At 52.7% G+C, this 14,119-nt stretch overlaps 5 protein-coding genes and 1 non-coding gene across 6 annotated transcripts; 2 read left to right on the forward strand and 4 right to left on the reverse strand.

The window, feature by feature from the left end:
* Nucleotides 1-862: 862 nt before the first annotated feature.
* CHGG_01132 (uncharacterized protein) lies at nt 863-2,228 on the forward strand (the record flags this gene model as incomplete). The annotated part of the gene is made up of 4 exons (XM_001220352.1): nt 863-1,263; nt 1,346-1,752; nt 1,951-2,019; nt 2,188-2,228. The coding sequence occupies 4 exons, from the start codon at nt 863-865 to the stop codon at nt 2,226-2,228; spliced, it is 918 nt and encodes a 305-aa protein (XP_001220353.1).
* Nucleotides 2,229-2,614: 386 nt separating this feature from the next.
* On the reverse strand, nt 2,615-3,079 carry CHGG_01133 (uncharacterized protein; the record flags this gene model as incomplete). The annotated part of the gene is made up of 1 exon (XM_001220353.1): nt 2,615-3,079. The coding sequence occupies one exon, from the start codon at nt 3,077-3,079 to the stop codon at nt 2,615-2,617; it is 465 nt and encodes a 154-aa protein (XP_001220354.1).
* A 2,483-nt stretch (nt 3,080-5,562) lies between these two features.
* CHGG_01134 (uncharacterized protein) lies at nt 5,563-6,261 on the forward strand (the record flags this gene model as incomplete). The annotated part of the gene is made up of 3 exons (XM_001220354.1): nt 5,563-5,839; nt 5,897-6,074; nt 6,171-6,261. 3 exons carry the CDS (start codon nt 5,563-5,565, stop codon nt 6,259-6,261), a joined length of 546 nt encoding a protein of 181 aa, XP_001220355.1.
* A 1,243-nt stretch (nt 6,262-7,504) lies between these two features.
* On the reverse strand, nt 7,505-7,575 carry CHGG_11148. Its single transcript has one exon. It is a non-coding gene; the product is annotated as a tRNA-Gly (tRNA).
* A 1,559-nt stretch (nt 7,576-9,134) lies between these two features.
* CHGG_01135 (uncharacterized protein) lies at nt 9,135-10,766 on the reverse strand (the record flags this gene model as incomplete). Its single annotated transcript, XM_001220355.1, has 1 exon — nt 9,135-10,766. The coding sequence occupies one exon, from the start codon at nt 10,764-10,766 to the stop codon at nt 9,135-9,137; it is 1,632 nt and encodes a 543-aa protein (XP_001220356.1).
* A 586-nt stretch (nt 10,767-11,352) lies between these two features.
* CHGG_01136 (uncharacterized protein) lies at nt 11,353-14,010 on the reverse strand (the record flags this gene model as incomplete). Its single annotated transcript, XM_001220356.1, has 3 exons — nt 11,353-11,496; nt 11,609-13,894; nt 13,972-14,010. 3 exons carry the CDS (start codon nt 14,008-14,010, stop codon nt 11,353-11,355), a joined length of 2,469 nt encoding a protein of 822 aa, XP_001220357.1.
* Between the last annotated feature and the right edge of the window lie 109 nt (nt 14,011-14,119).

The raw sequence follows: 14,119 nt of genomic DNA on the forward strand, positions 1-14,119 counted from the left end.
TCGACAAGTTTGTGCTACTTTCCGTTGCCTTTTTGGTCTTGGCTTCATCGTCCATGTTTTTTTTGGGGGGGGGATTCTTTTACTCAAATGAACCAGCTCGCGAGGCATTGGTAATAGAGAACACAGCAAACAAATGCCACGATATGGCTAGATGCGATTCTCGGTGACGACGGTGAAACAAGCATTGATATCGCTAGGTACACCGCGCACCTAGGGTGCAAGGCACACACACGCTCACGCACACGACGCATAAACCAATTCAGACTGGACTGCCAGTAGCAACAAGGCAGCCAGCGACTCAACAGGGTACTACTATCAAAGAAAGTATGTATGTACGTCCAATCATTGCGGCCTTTCCCACGGCAGAAAAAGGGAAGAACCGCACCCAAGATCGAGCGCCGAAGCAAAACTCCGTCCCTCTCCATTCTGTTCGAAAACCTACGACTTGCGTCCTGGGCCACAGCCGACCGCCGTGAAGCAGCCGGGGGCCTCGTAAATCGCATTGAAGCTAGTTCCGAGAATGTTAAAATTTGCGTTGTTCATGAAGAAAAAAAAAAGAAGGAATCGGAATTGGGCAAAATTTTCGGTGGTTTTGAAGGAGAGCAGAGTGGGGCGTGGCTAGTGGGGTACCGTTATCTGTGGCTGGTGCTGAAATCACAGCTTTGGCTGTGGCGCATGCTTGTCCAGCTCGGCGGTTCGGCTCATGCTGCCAATCAAGCAAGCCGCAGGCAGCCGAGCCGCTGTGCCAGTGTCCAACGTCGACCAATTCGCGGGATATTCAAGTTTAAGGATCTCCTTTTCTTTTTGACATTCGTCTAATCCTTTCGAAAGGCTCATAACGGATTGAAGAGTATAGCCCAATATGAATGCGACGCAATCAGTCCCGCGCTTCCTGCTCCCACGACTGAGCTGGACCAGTCCTCTCTTGACAACCACGAGCATACAGGGGACACCCGCAGTCGCCTTTCAGCACACAAGAAACACGGCCAAAGGGACAGGATGGCAGGCCACACAGAGGAGGTCTCTTCATTCAACCAACACAACGACTATTTTGAGGATATGTGGAAACGCCCAACCGACTAGGAATCCGTATGGCATCCTCCACAACCCCGTGCTTCGGCGGTCCTTCCACGCCTCTGCACCGCGCAGACGCGACCATCACTTCGATACCCTCCGCTTTGTACAGCGTCTACAGGAAGAAGGCTTCACGGAAGAGCAATCAGTCGCCATGATGAAGGTGCTAAACGACGTTATCGAGGAGAGGTACACCACCTTCCCCCACCCCGCGCCCCCTTACCCCTCCATTTACACCAATTAACCCCCTCTCGATTTACCACCAACACAGCATCCAAAACCTCACGCGCACCATGGTACCCCGCGAAGAAGCCGCCAAGACGACGTACACGCAAAAAGTGGACTTCGCCAAGCTGCGCAGCGAGCTGCTGTCGGCGGACAGCACCGAGTCGAACGCGACGCGGGCGGCGCACGAGAAGCTGACCAACGACATCACCAAGCTCAACAGCCGGCTGCGCGACGAGATCGGGCGCACCCAGGCCAGCGTGCGCCTCGACCTCAACCTCGAGAAGGGCCGCATCCGCGAGGAGGCCGTCTCCCAGGAGCTCAAGATCAAGGAGACGGAAACCAAAATCGAGCAGGAGGCCGCCGCCCTGCGCCAGCAGCTCGAGCAGGTCAAGTTTCAGACCCTGCAGTGGCTGATGGGGGTGTGTACTGGGTTTGCGGCACTGTTGTTGGGTGCGTGGCGCTTGTTGATGTGAGGTGGCGGTGTTTGTTTGAGTGGTGGGTGTGAGACAGGGGGGTTTTACCAGCTGGTGGCCATGTTGATAACTTTACCAGCAGCTGAGCGAGGCGTATTCAATTTTTCGTGCCACGCTACATGCAACGTGATATCGTTTGAGGCGCCGTTGTAACGCTGGCCAAACAAACCTACAGGTCATCCTCTGTTACGACTCGAGGAAAACAGATTCATGGCCGGCACGGTTTGGGATTTGGAACACGGAGGTGAGTAACACATGTCAGGGACAAATACATACCGATCGTTGTGATGGAAGGGAATCCAATCCAATTGAATAGCTACTAATGAGTAAATAGAAATGACAGACCACCCGCCGGTCCTGGTATATTTTCCTACCTGGACTAATGATACAAATGCGACTACCCTTGGTGTAGCGCTATATTCCATAAGGCCGGCTCGACAAAGCCAGCAGTGAATGGGACTAAGCCCACAGTAAGAGAAAATGGTGTTTTGGGCGGGATGGTGTTGCTGCCGTCTACGTTTCCAACTATATACCAGCGAAGAGAAGTGGCTGAGCATGACGCTCCTGTTCCTTTTTTTTTCCTCCCCTTTTGCTTTCTTCCTGGACCAGAGCTGACCCGAGAGATAGAGAGAGAGAAATAGTAGAAGATAAGGAGAACGCCTTTCAAGCCGGTATTAGTAAACTGTGCAAGCAAAGGAAAGAGAAGTTACAAAAGAAAAAGAAGAAATCCCGCTCACCTAAGCTTCGATGATGGTTCGGGCCGCGTTGTACATGGCGTGCAGGTCGCGGGTGGCCTTGGTGCAGATACCGGCGGGGCCGTTGCAGGTAGCAGCGCGCTTCTAGCACGGCATGCCGAGGAACTGCCTGCACCAACCCGGGTCGGCGTCGCGGGCCATCTTCTGGGCGTTGCCCTCGTCGATGGCATTGGTGACGGCCGCCGCGGCGCGCTTGGCCTTCCAGCACGCCTGGCCTTCGCTTGAGCAGCGCTTGACCTCCTCGGCCGCCACGGCGCCGCCGTCACGCTTCCAGCATGAGGAGCCTGTGAACCGCGTGCAGAACCGGTCGGGCTCGGCTGCTGCCTCGGCTTCGCGCTTCTCCACGGCGCTGGTGTCGTCGCCGTTGCGCTTCCAGCACGGCTGGCCCAGGAACTGGGTGCACCAGGGCTCGGCCGCGCGCTTGTCGACGCTGAGGGCGACGGCGGTGGTGTCGTCTCTCTTCCAGCACGGCATGCCGAGGAACTGCTTGCACCAGGACTCGGCCGTTCTCATTGTCGAGAAAACTCTCCAACTATCACAACTAGCCATTTCTAGTGACTAAGATGTTTGGTCAGGAGTTGACTCGGCAGATTACTGAGACCAGCGCTTGGTCGAGTCAGATGGTTGAGCAGTGGTGTCACTGGTGTGGTCCTCGCCCTCTTGTTCACGTCCATGGCAGCCGCTCTTAACGATCGGTACCCTGGCCGCCTCCTCAGACTTGACGAATGAGGTGCAGCTGGTGGCACTGGCCGCATGACCCGGATGACCGTAGAGTCTTCTGGGCGAGATGCTATTTTAGGGAATCCTACAGCGACCTGATGCCGTCGTCGACTTGGCAACGTGTCCCGGTCGTCTATCGCGCCAGGCGACTTCCGGTATGTGGCTTGGCTCCTCTGCTCTACCCTTGGTGCAGCTGCATGTTTCAGCACCGTGTTTCGACGCAGAGCAGCGCCGGATGGGTTATCATTATCATATTCCTGGTGGGCTCGACCTTCTGGTCGACAAGCCTTTTACCCAACCTCCTAGGTGTATGGCCTGAGACAGCGTTTTCCCCTTTAGTTTTTATGGACCTGCAGTTTCCTTCGGCCTCCGAGTTCTCTACCGGATTGCTAAAGGCTGTGGATCTAACACCAGGCCGATATGCTACGTAAGGCCTTGCAGTTTGCGGCAGGTTTGATCTCACTTCATTTTAAGGTGGGGGACCGGTCGTGGGGGGCCGATATACCGAACAATACTCCCCCGATTCTTTGTTACTGTTATGCAAACCTTCCCCTAGGTCTGGGAAAGAGCCAGTACTTAGAGTCCCTGTTTCTCTTTTGGGTTCAAAATACATGCGCTTGGCCGTTGGTATTCTTTTCATCCGGACAAGCCGAAAAGACGGCTCCATGGGCCGTTTTCTCCACGGGCCCCTGAGCCAACCGAAGGCTCGAGAGCCAAGTCTTAAGCCCCTCCCCCCCTTATGTACCAACGCAGAAACTTTAAACGTGTTTCCGTTCATAATCGCCTTGTTTCAATACATGGTACTGTAGTTCATCTTGTAACCCTATATAGGCGGGGAGGGACTTGTCACGGATTGGCACCAGGGAACTCGGGAGTTATTAGGAGATCCAGGTTAATTATTAGGAGATTCAAGTTAATTAAGGTATGCACAATAGTGTCTCGATATATCCATCACAAAGAGCTTTGAGGCCGAACAGTCTCTTTGTGCCATAGTTTGATGTCCCGACCCATCCGAGATGTTCCTCGACCAGACGTGATTCCCCTCCTCGTTTCCATTTTCATAAATCCTCTGATCCGCTGGTCCAATTACCTTATCTCTTGAAGCTGTGATTGCCCTCGTGTGGCGCTTGGGAACGCACAGGGACACAACAGCATCCGTTACCAGTTCGAGAGCACAACTTACTGTGGCATATCACTCTCCAAGAGTTACCGTTCTCTTACAGCTGTGAAAGGTTCGTGCCCCAAGGCATCTTGGAATTGAAATTCCCTCGCCGAGCCAGAAATGGGAGTTTATATTGGCCGCCAATACCAGGGAGTTGGTTGACTGTAGAAATCATGAAATGGTATATCTGGGGTTTCATGAGCCCTATTTTTGACCTGGCTGGCACTCGCCACGGCCAACACTGGGTTCACGAAAAGCAGAGTATTTAAGGCCTTGCATAATTGGTAGTCATCATTAACTTCTCTGAGTACATTGACTGCGGCTGTGTATGACCAAGTAAACTAGGCTCTGTGTCAAGTTTGGGAACTCTGGATATAAGTGTTAGGGTTGCCAACGGTAAGGATTATGATGACCGGGAATCCAGCTAAAAGGAGAGTCCCAATAAATTGTCTGGTATCCAAGTGTTTACTGAAGCCATCGTCCAAAGTGAAGCAGGTACCTACCCTTTGTCACTGCAATGCCATCGCAAGTGGCCCAAGTCAAACAATCAGATGACTCCTACATGGTATGACATTTGAACCACAATGTCATACGTTATGGCCTTGTGCTGATCTTGTCCTCACATTGGCGTGTCGTGGTTGTGAAGTGATTCTTTGTGATATCTTTCGTCACGCAAACCCCTCGTCCTCTTGATTCATCACAGGTCTAACTCCTAAAAAGATAGCTGTGACACTGGTCACAGCCAAACGCCAGAGGTAGTAAAGAGACTCCAAGCTTAGGGCTCGCCCAAAGCCATCTCGCTGTCATGGTTTCAGCGGGTGAGCCTCAGGAGTGCGGCTTTTATCACAGAAGGCGGCTGCCATCACAAACTCCAAGAAATCCCAATGGCGGCTAGATAACGAGGCTTGAATAGCCACAAGCCGCAGTGCACTGGCGTTATGCGGTCTCAGCTTTATACAGGACTGGACTATATTAACTTCATTTCTTTTCCCAGTTCCTCAATTCTTTTCCTTTCTTCTCCAGCCCACAAAAACGTTTCATCAAAAATCCCAAGCACTCCCAGCCTCGCTTTGCCCCCCATCGCGAAGCATCACCCTTTGTCCCTCACTGCTCTTTTCCTTTTTGTTTTTAATAAAAAACAATTGTCACCATGGTCCTCGACCGCGAGAGCCTCTGCCACCTCATCGGGTTCAACAGCTGGACTGCGGTTCAAGGTTGGGTCCACGCGGTGGCTTCAGACTCCTACACGGAGTTGATGGAGGACTACCTTCGTCCTTTTGAGAACGCCGGCCAGAGGAACCCCCCCGGCAACAATTACATCAAGGACTTCTTCGTCGCCAATGCCGCCGATTTCGAGCATTGGATCAGCCTGCGCGTCTCAGAGCTCGAGCGCGGCGTCACCGGGCCCAGGCCCAACAAGACAGGCTGTAAGTATCCGTAGACTTCCTTCCCATACTTTGCAGTTCGCTGACTTGTCTTTACAGGGAGCACCAGACAGCACTACGAGTTGTTCATGGTGAATGCTCTGGCCGAGGACCGCCTCTCCACCCGCCAGAACCCAGACGACTCCGACCATCTCGCGACCAAGGGTTTCGCGGCCGTGCCGGCAATGCTCATCGCCAACATGTACGAGCTGACCGATGCCCTTTGCCACAACTACTGGTACGTGCCGTCCTAAGTGTTGCTGTCGGTCCCAACGGATTGCTCAAGCCTTTGAGAGAGATCGAACGCGCCACTAACACAATTTACTCGTCTCAGGAAGCCCGCAAGCGACGAGTGGGACTCCGACGACTCCGACGTCCCGTACGTCGACGAGGATGATCTTCCATTCCAGGGAATGGTGGCGTGATTGCGGGTCTGGGCCGAATCGACATCTAGTTTGCGCGCTTGGAACCGGGAGCAGATAGCCACATGTACCAGGTGCTTGGGAGTCTTTGGGTGAGGGAAACACCAACGTTTCATTGCTTCAATGGCTCGGGATAACCGGGGTCGGAGCATCGGAAGCGACCAGGGAGCCGCGCCGGGGTTCCATCTTTGAAATTGAAACCAGTTCCACATGAACCATTCCAGACGTAATTGTGACATGCGAGGGGACGCGTCGTAAGGTGTGCTGAAATAGAAAAAGTGTCGAGATTAACCGGTGATCAGGTGGACAGTTACCACAGGACAAGAGGTAATATGTGTATTAAGACGGCAGTTCCCCTTGACTATCAGATCTACTTGACAGTTTTAGATTTACCTGGATATGTGTTAAAATTGGTATCATCATTCCCTCGCTTTCTATCTAAGCCGCTCTTAGCTGATTATAATCATCTGGTGAAAGTGTGGTTATTCCTCATCGAATACATGTAGTGAACTGGGAAGAGTGTACTTCCAAGATACCGCCGGCCAGGTTTGGGCCCTAGGTAGAGCACCACGCCCACAAAAGAGCCGTGTTTATTGATATTTTATGTTAATACTACTGCTTATTTCCCCCGCGCTCCTCGCGTGCGGTTCGCGCCCTCTCTCCACGGTAAGCCACAGCGCCCCAAACTGAATAGACGTCGCGCGGCAAGCCAATGAATGGCAATATGTGGGCAGGTACTATTCTCAACCGAACCTTCTAGGCCTTGAATGGGGGTTTTCTTAACGGGAAAAGTGCTTTTCTCGTGCATGGCAAAAGGCCAGACCACCACCCCGGTTCTCAAGATAATGGACATGGAACCGAAAGGAGACTCGAGTTCTCAACGACCGCGCGGGTTGTGGCCTGTTGAGATTGAGGTTCCCCACCTAAAAAGCGCCATGTAATGGCGGTACGGAGTGTGGCATTGTGGATGGCGTAGGCCCACAGCTATGGAATCGATTGAATTGCTTTGAAATCTTGCTTTGCTTTCTTCTATGAGTTTTAAACGTTGAGACATTGACACTACTCCGGTGTTAACGACAATGGCCCCCCAAGAATAACAGAGAGTACCCGTAAACATTTTGATCTAGCTACCAATTGTAGGTCTTTAGCCCGGTAAAAGTAAGAAAAAGACAAATGCAAAGACATTGACCTCGGGACCAAAAGGACTAACTCTGCCTGGTGTAATGAGACAAAGGGCAAAAGGAAATGCGTCAGCCGCGAATCGAACGCGGGGCCCATCGATGGCAACGATGGATTTTACCACTAAACCACTGACGCTGCAAGTTGTGATACTATATTTAGAGTAGAAATGCTACTTAGAAAGGAGATACCCGCCCGCAGGGTGGGGAATTGTAACCCCTTACAGGAGTGACCGTGCCCGCTGCGCGCGGGCACGCCAAAGGAAGCCTGGAGGAACTTGCCGGCTGCAGGTAGGCCCCATAGCGGAGTCAACGATGTAATTGTTAAAGGCGGAAGAAGAAGCCATCTTGACTGCAATGGAATTATAAACAGTATCAGGAGATGATTCTAGTTTAGGTCAGAAAATCGGGATGGAAAGAACGTATTGAGTTCCTTGGATTGGGAAAATGGAGCACCGCGGTGTAAAAAAAGGTGGCCTCTAGCACCGGTTTGACCTCATCGCCGATGTATGACGCCGCATTCTTGAGTCTCTAGTAAGCTATATCGTCATCTAGGGGCTTCAGTAATCAGATCCCGTAAAGATTAACCTCTGTGGCGTAATCTCACAGAGCTGATAGGTTCCGTGTATTTTGTGCGTCAAAGAAGCAATTTGCTTCGCTACCCTTCGTCACGGAGACGACCATCGAGCCGTAGGCCTTGCTTGTATCCTTCCTGCTGAGCCAGGCAATCTTGGCAATGTTGACGTTGTTCTCTGTAGTCGTGGTTCCAGGAATGGGACGTCATGGCCGAATCAGCGCAGACTGAAGCTGCTGACGAAGAAGCGGGTGCATCGCTCTAGTAGTATAGTCAACCCATAATCAATGTTGACCCTGCAAACCTCATCTTTCGCCACTTTTTGACATAAATCCGAATTTCTTGTTCGTGATTGTCAAGGAATGCGCGCCGGAGGCATGCAAAAGCAGGAGCGAAGCAGCGAGTCACAGGGGCCCTGATGCCAAAGTGCGGGCAAGCGGCTTTTTTCCGGCGATTTGATTGGCCAGAACAAAGCAGCAACGGTCCGTGCACCTCCACCGCCAAGACCAACTGCGAGATGCTGATTCAAGGAAGCAGAATGCAGGTGACGCCAGACTTCGAGATGCTATCGAGAGAAGTCGAAAAGGAGAAAAAAGCCAAAATTCTACAGTGAGAAGTCGACAGTACAGCTTAGAAATGACACCGTTTTTTGAGTTTTTTATGGAGTAAAAACTGGTTCGTGCTGATAGCAGGCCATGGCATTTCTGACCTAAGGAACCTGGAGTTCCTCCAGGCACAACGGGTTATACAACTGTCAATATTATCAACAAGAATAGGGGATGGATTAGCAAGCCAGGATTGAATATACCTTCGCATGAAGTTAAACGTTACTCCATTTGTTGAACTATATCTGAGTTGTTATGAAAGTAAAATAAATCACACAGTGAAAAGAGTTGAGCTCTGCGTAGGTGGTACCGTCGTAGTGATTGTTTTGGGGTAAACATTGTTCAAAGACGGTGCTGCTTACAGCTTGGAGTATTACCTACAATGTTATTACCAATATAATATATTATGTTTCCTTCCCTTCCCATGATAAAGAGAAGAAACTGTATCGAGGCCATATCCGTCCTCAGCCTTCTCTAAATAGACCTTTTTGTCTAATACCAAGCCGCCGCCACTCTCTTCTAAAACACCTCATCACTGTCGAATTCGGTCTCGTCTGATTCCGACTCCGAATCTTCGAATGTGGTGCGGCAGATGGGACAGCGAGGAGGGGGCGCGGCATCCTCATCCGCCAGGTTGTACAGCGTCCTCGCGAACTTGGTTAGACACGTCATGTTGATCCAGTGCTTGTTGCCGCGGCAATAACAATGCCAGTTCTGCACGGGATTCTTTGGTAGGGCCGAGTCGTGGTCGTCAAATTCCTCGAGACAGATAGGACACCGCGTGTCTCCGCTCTCCCTCAACGCCTGGAACTGTGCGTCGGTCGCTGTGACTACGTTGGCCCACACGCTGTTTACCCGGCCCCGGTCCTGCTTCTGCCAAAGTGTGTACTTTATCCGTGTCTTCGTGTTGAAGTCGGTGATGTTCAGCAGTGGGCCGAGCGTCTTGTTCACCCAGTCAGGGATATACAGTGGCCGCAGGCTGGCTACTGCGGCAAGGCGCTCGCAAGCATCGTACCCGGTCAAGAGCTGCGGCCTGAAATCTCGCCAATCTGGGTAGTGGCGAACGACTTTGGAGGCGAAGAGTGCGAGGATCTCTCGTGCCCGCCGCAGGGTCAGCCCCGAGTCATGCATGAGGATGAAGACCGCCCACGGCAAGAGAGAGGCTCTACTCACGTGGCGTGCGCTACCAAGTGGCTCGTCATCCTCATCAAGAACACGACACGCAAAAAGCTCAGCCATCACTCCGGCATCCCACCCCAAAACCCACCCACGGTCAACGAGCGCATCCCCCAGCGGGTGTTGGATCTCGAGCACGGGAAGCGCCTCCGGCGCGGATGGGCCCTTGTCAGCAATAGCATTAGCAGCAGTAAGCTTCGATATATTCCCACAGTGGTTGATCACCTCCTGTTGTAGTTTATAGTTGGCCTCGTCAAGGATGCCGTTGCTCATATCCATGAGCTGCAAATAAATATCTCTCGCGGCCTCTCGGCGGATGTGCAGCGCCCAGTTGCACAGCCACGGCTTCTGGGTGGACGGGCAAGGGCAGCCTTCGTGGGGTAGCTGAAGGCCAAACTCTGTACTTTCCTCGTCCGGGATACTCTCGTCCACGGCTAACCTGCACAGAAAGCCGTGTCCGGGGTCGACCTGACAGAGGAGTTCGTTCATGATATAGGTGTTCCGCTCCTGCCACACGGAGATATCGCTGTAGGTGCCCATGGGTCCCGACCACAGCGTGCTGTTCCTGATACGGCTCCGATCGGGCGAGTATATGTTGGCGAGGAGCCAGTAGGCCAGGTTGTGGGCGTAGACGTTCACGGCGTCGTCGTAGGGGACGAGGTGCGCGTTGCTGAAGTACTCGTAGCGGCGGTCGTCGCCGCGGCCGGGAATGTTGTGCTCGATGACCCCGGAGCAGCCTTCCTTCGGGGCTTCGTTCTCGCCCGTGCAGTCCGGGCAGGCCTGCTTGTACCATTCCTCCCGTGTCTCCAGAGTTCCCTCGTCTAGGCAAGGCCGGCGTCCTAGGCCGCCCGGCCCCGGGAGGCTCCCCACCAAGTCCTCGATTAGGTATGTCGGGTTGCTGCACCTGGCGAGGTACTCGCGCGTGTGCTCGACCATGATCGAGCATTCGAAGTGTCGTATTAGCTTGATACACATGCTTGGCAGGATTGACTTGTTTTCGTTGCCGCTTTACGAGACCGCCGGTGTTGTGAAGGAGGCATGGCGGGCTGAATTTGTTCAGCCAGAGTTCATTAAATAACCACGCCGAGAGAATCACGCCGAGAGTTGTCTTCACTTAACTTGAACAGTTTCCTTTTATTTTCTTTTGAACAGCACGTCTCTCCCAGCCTTTCGTTCAAAGCCAGTTCCCGAACAAGGCACAGGCCAGTAGATATAAGCTGGTATATATGTTCTGGATATAACACCCAAGTGCTGCTATCCCCAGTCGTTGTTATCATGTGACTGGACTTTCAAAGCAACCTCCAAAACACCACTTGCTCCGTCGTGCCTCGCCCCCATCGATGCACTCTTGACTCCAACAATACCCCAGACCTGCCCAAAAGCCTGCGCCTAAATCGTCTCCCATGCATTCATTGTGAGTCATAACAGCATCCCAATACAATTCTGTAGCCACCATAAGTCAGACAGCCATATGCTACCGTAAGATCCATAGAACACCCAAAGAGCCGGGCCCTGTTGGCTCTTTTCAGCAAGACCCAAGCCAAGCCAAGTATTACCCGCCTCACGCCAAGTACCGGTATGCGGCAACGTCGCCATCGATCCGTTCGAGGTACTCCCTCGTCAATAGATCTTCAATCCGCTTTTTGATCATCGAGATCTCAGGCTTGAACCGTCCCGCCAGTTGGCTAATGACCTCGGTGGTGAGCTGCGTGTGTGATAACTCTTTGCGTTGCCTACAAGGTACACAGGTGTTAGCGCTTAGAAAGACGAAGCAAGAAAGAGTGGGGACAAGGGGAAACTGACTTCATGATGCGCACAATCGCAGCGTCTACTACGTGTGCTCTGGTCTGGTCGTTCTTCCGCTCCGTCTCTTTTCGTTGGTCGCTATCCTCTACCTTGGATGTGCTGCTGATGACAGGTGCCTTTATCTTGATCGTCTTGCTGACAAACTGGGCGTTGAATGCGAACTTGTCCGTCGTCTTGACGTTCTTGGACATGGGCTCCTTGGTAAGCACCCTCGATCTAGGCGGGATAGAGAGTGAGCCTAGCGTGCGTATGAGATCTTGCGTGGGGATGTTCGTTTTCGCCTGGATGTCCTCGAAAGATAGGCCGTCGTCGCCTATGTCGTTGAAAAGGTCAAGTACGATCATACCGTAAGTCGAGACGCTAAGCTCGTAGCGACGGTCCTTACTGAGCGGGCCGCTGGTCTTCCCAGGTACTTTAGGGAACACGCATTTGATGTCGGCAGTGCCGGCAGAAGCAATCCATGTGAGCACTCGGCCATTGCGGTCCTTCAGATAGTAATGGGAAAAGCTCTCCTGGAGGCGCTCGATGGCCGGGGGGAAGATGCAGTCTCCCCTAGCGCCGTCTTCCTGGGCACCACCGCGGCCCATGACCTCTGGCGGCCAGTTATTTGTTGTGAGCACGTGGATTCCGAGGTCCGTCTTTTTGGTATCAGCGCCGCCAACGGTGCGGGCGTGGTCGCGGTAGTTTTCCAACAGGTCCTTTGACAACTCCATGTCCTTGAACATGCCCTCAAACTTCAGAGTAAAGTGATTGCCCAACTCGCCCCTCATCCTGCGGACAAGTTCCTTCTCGATATGCATCTCGGATTTGTTGTGGAGCAGCCTCCGTGCAAGGTGCTTCTGGTGATACCGTTCGAATAGGTCACGATCCGCCAAGTACCGGATAAGAACGATCGCCTTTTCCAGGACAGCCTCTATATTCTCGCCCGCCTTGCCTTTCAGACCCCGCTTGAGACTGTCGTCGATAAAAAGGGACACGAATTCCGAACTCCTGGTGAACATGTTGATGAACTCGGAAAAGCTCTTGGTGACGGCGGACTGAAGGACAAGATCCTCGCTAAAGCAGACTTTTGAGAGGTTGTCAAACTTATCCTTGAGTCGCAAGACTTCGTCGACCCACCTGATTGCCGCTGCCGTTTGCTGGGCTGCAGCACTCAGGGGCTGTGCTTTCGTCTTTTCCTCGCCCTCGGCTGCATCCTCCGTCTCGGCACCGGGCACAGCGACAGAGAAGTCCGTGTTTTTAAGTGATTGTTCAATTTCGAGGCCCAGCTCCATTACCCGGCTTTGAAGGATCGCCTTCAACGCGCTTTTGGTCTTGTCGACCCTGCAGATGAGCTGGTAGAGGATGGAAAGATCCTCGTGGCGGTCGTTGTCAATCATGACCTTCATACCGCTTCCCTCCATGGCAAGAAAATCATTCAATTTCGCGACGATGAGCTCTTGCTCCACCACCGAGGCAATCTTGTCTGTCGTGAGAATAGAGAGTGAGGTGTCGCAGCGATCTTGCTCTTCATGAAGTCGGCGTTGGGTGTGACGAAGCCACGAGCTGGCATCGCCCTCGCGGAGGAGCTTCTCGCACTCGTTCTTGTAGAAAATTTTACTTGCGTTGAGAAACCGGGGCTCGAAAACGGTCAAGTAGAGCTTCGCATTTTCCAGCTCCTCGTCCGTCTCATACAAAGCTTCCAGCATGGATGTGATTTGCCGAAGGAGATTCCGATCGATAATGTCACCGTCTCTTTCCATATTGACCAAATCCAACACAACAGCGTTCAAAATGTCGAAGATCATAAAAGGCTGGTCTAGCTGCTCTGAAGCTTCGCCCAGGCTGTTGCGCAGAATGTGGTCCCTGAACAGCCCTATGGTCGCTGCGAAGATGGAGGGCCGCCTGGACTCAGAGACATAGGTCCGCTCAAGGTACATAAGAATGTCAGCGACCATGTTCATGGACGTATTATGATCCTCCCATGTGTCGCGTATTCCCCTCAAAAACCGTTCGCCCGTTTGCCGTCGTTCGTGTGCGCTCGACCCCGGCATCTGTAGCAGAGCAATGCTGATTAGGTTTCCCGAAACGAGCTCGGCGATAGGTGGTAGAACATGGTGCCGAAACCATTGTTCTTCGAATGTCTTGACGCTATTGTAAAGAAGCTCCCCTTTCTTCCTCAGGACGATCTTGTACGAGGCTCGATATAAATTCTCGAAGGAGAGTTGGGTCGCGTTCTTATTGTGAATGTCGGTGAGAGCCTCTTTCAGAACCTCTAAGCACTGCGTATACTCGTCGTTGTCCTTGCTCATAATCGGCTGCGACAGTCAGGATGGGTGTTGTTGGTACGGAGCGGCGGAGAACAGAACGCAGGAGACATTCCAGGGAGACATACCCTTCGGATCGGCCGGATCCTATTTGGTCTGGAAGCCATCGTAGCAAATTCCGTGCTTGATCGGCTTGGAATCAATGAGGGGGGGAAACGTCGGGTTGAAATGGCTGCGTTGGGAAATCAGGGGCTTGGGTGCGGGCGGGCTGCAATG

This window comes from Chaetomium globosum, genomic scaffold (assembly GCF_000143365.1).
Source record: "Chaetomium globosum CBS 148.51 scaffold_1 genomic scaffold, whole genome shotgun sequence".
NCBI lineage: Eukaryota > Fungi > Ascomycota > Sordariomycetes > Sordariales > Chaetomiaceae > Chaetomium > Chaetomium globosum.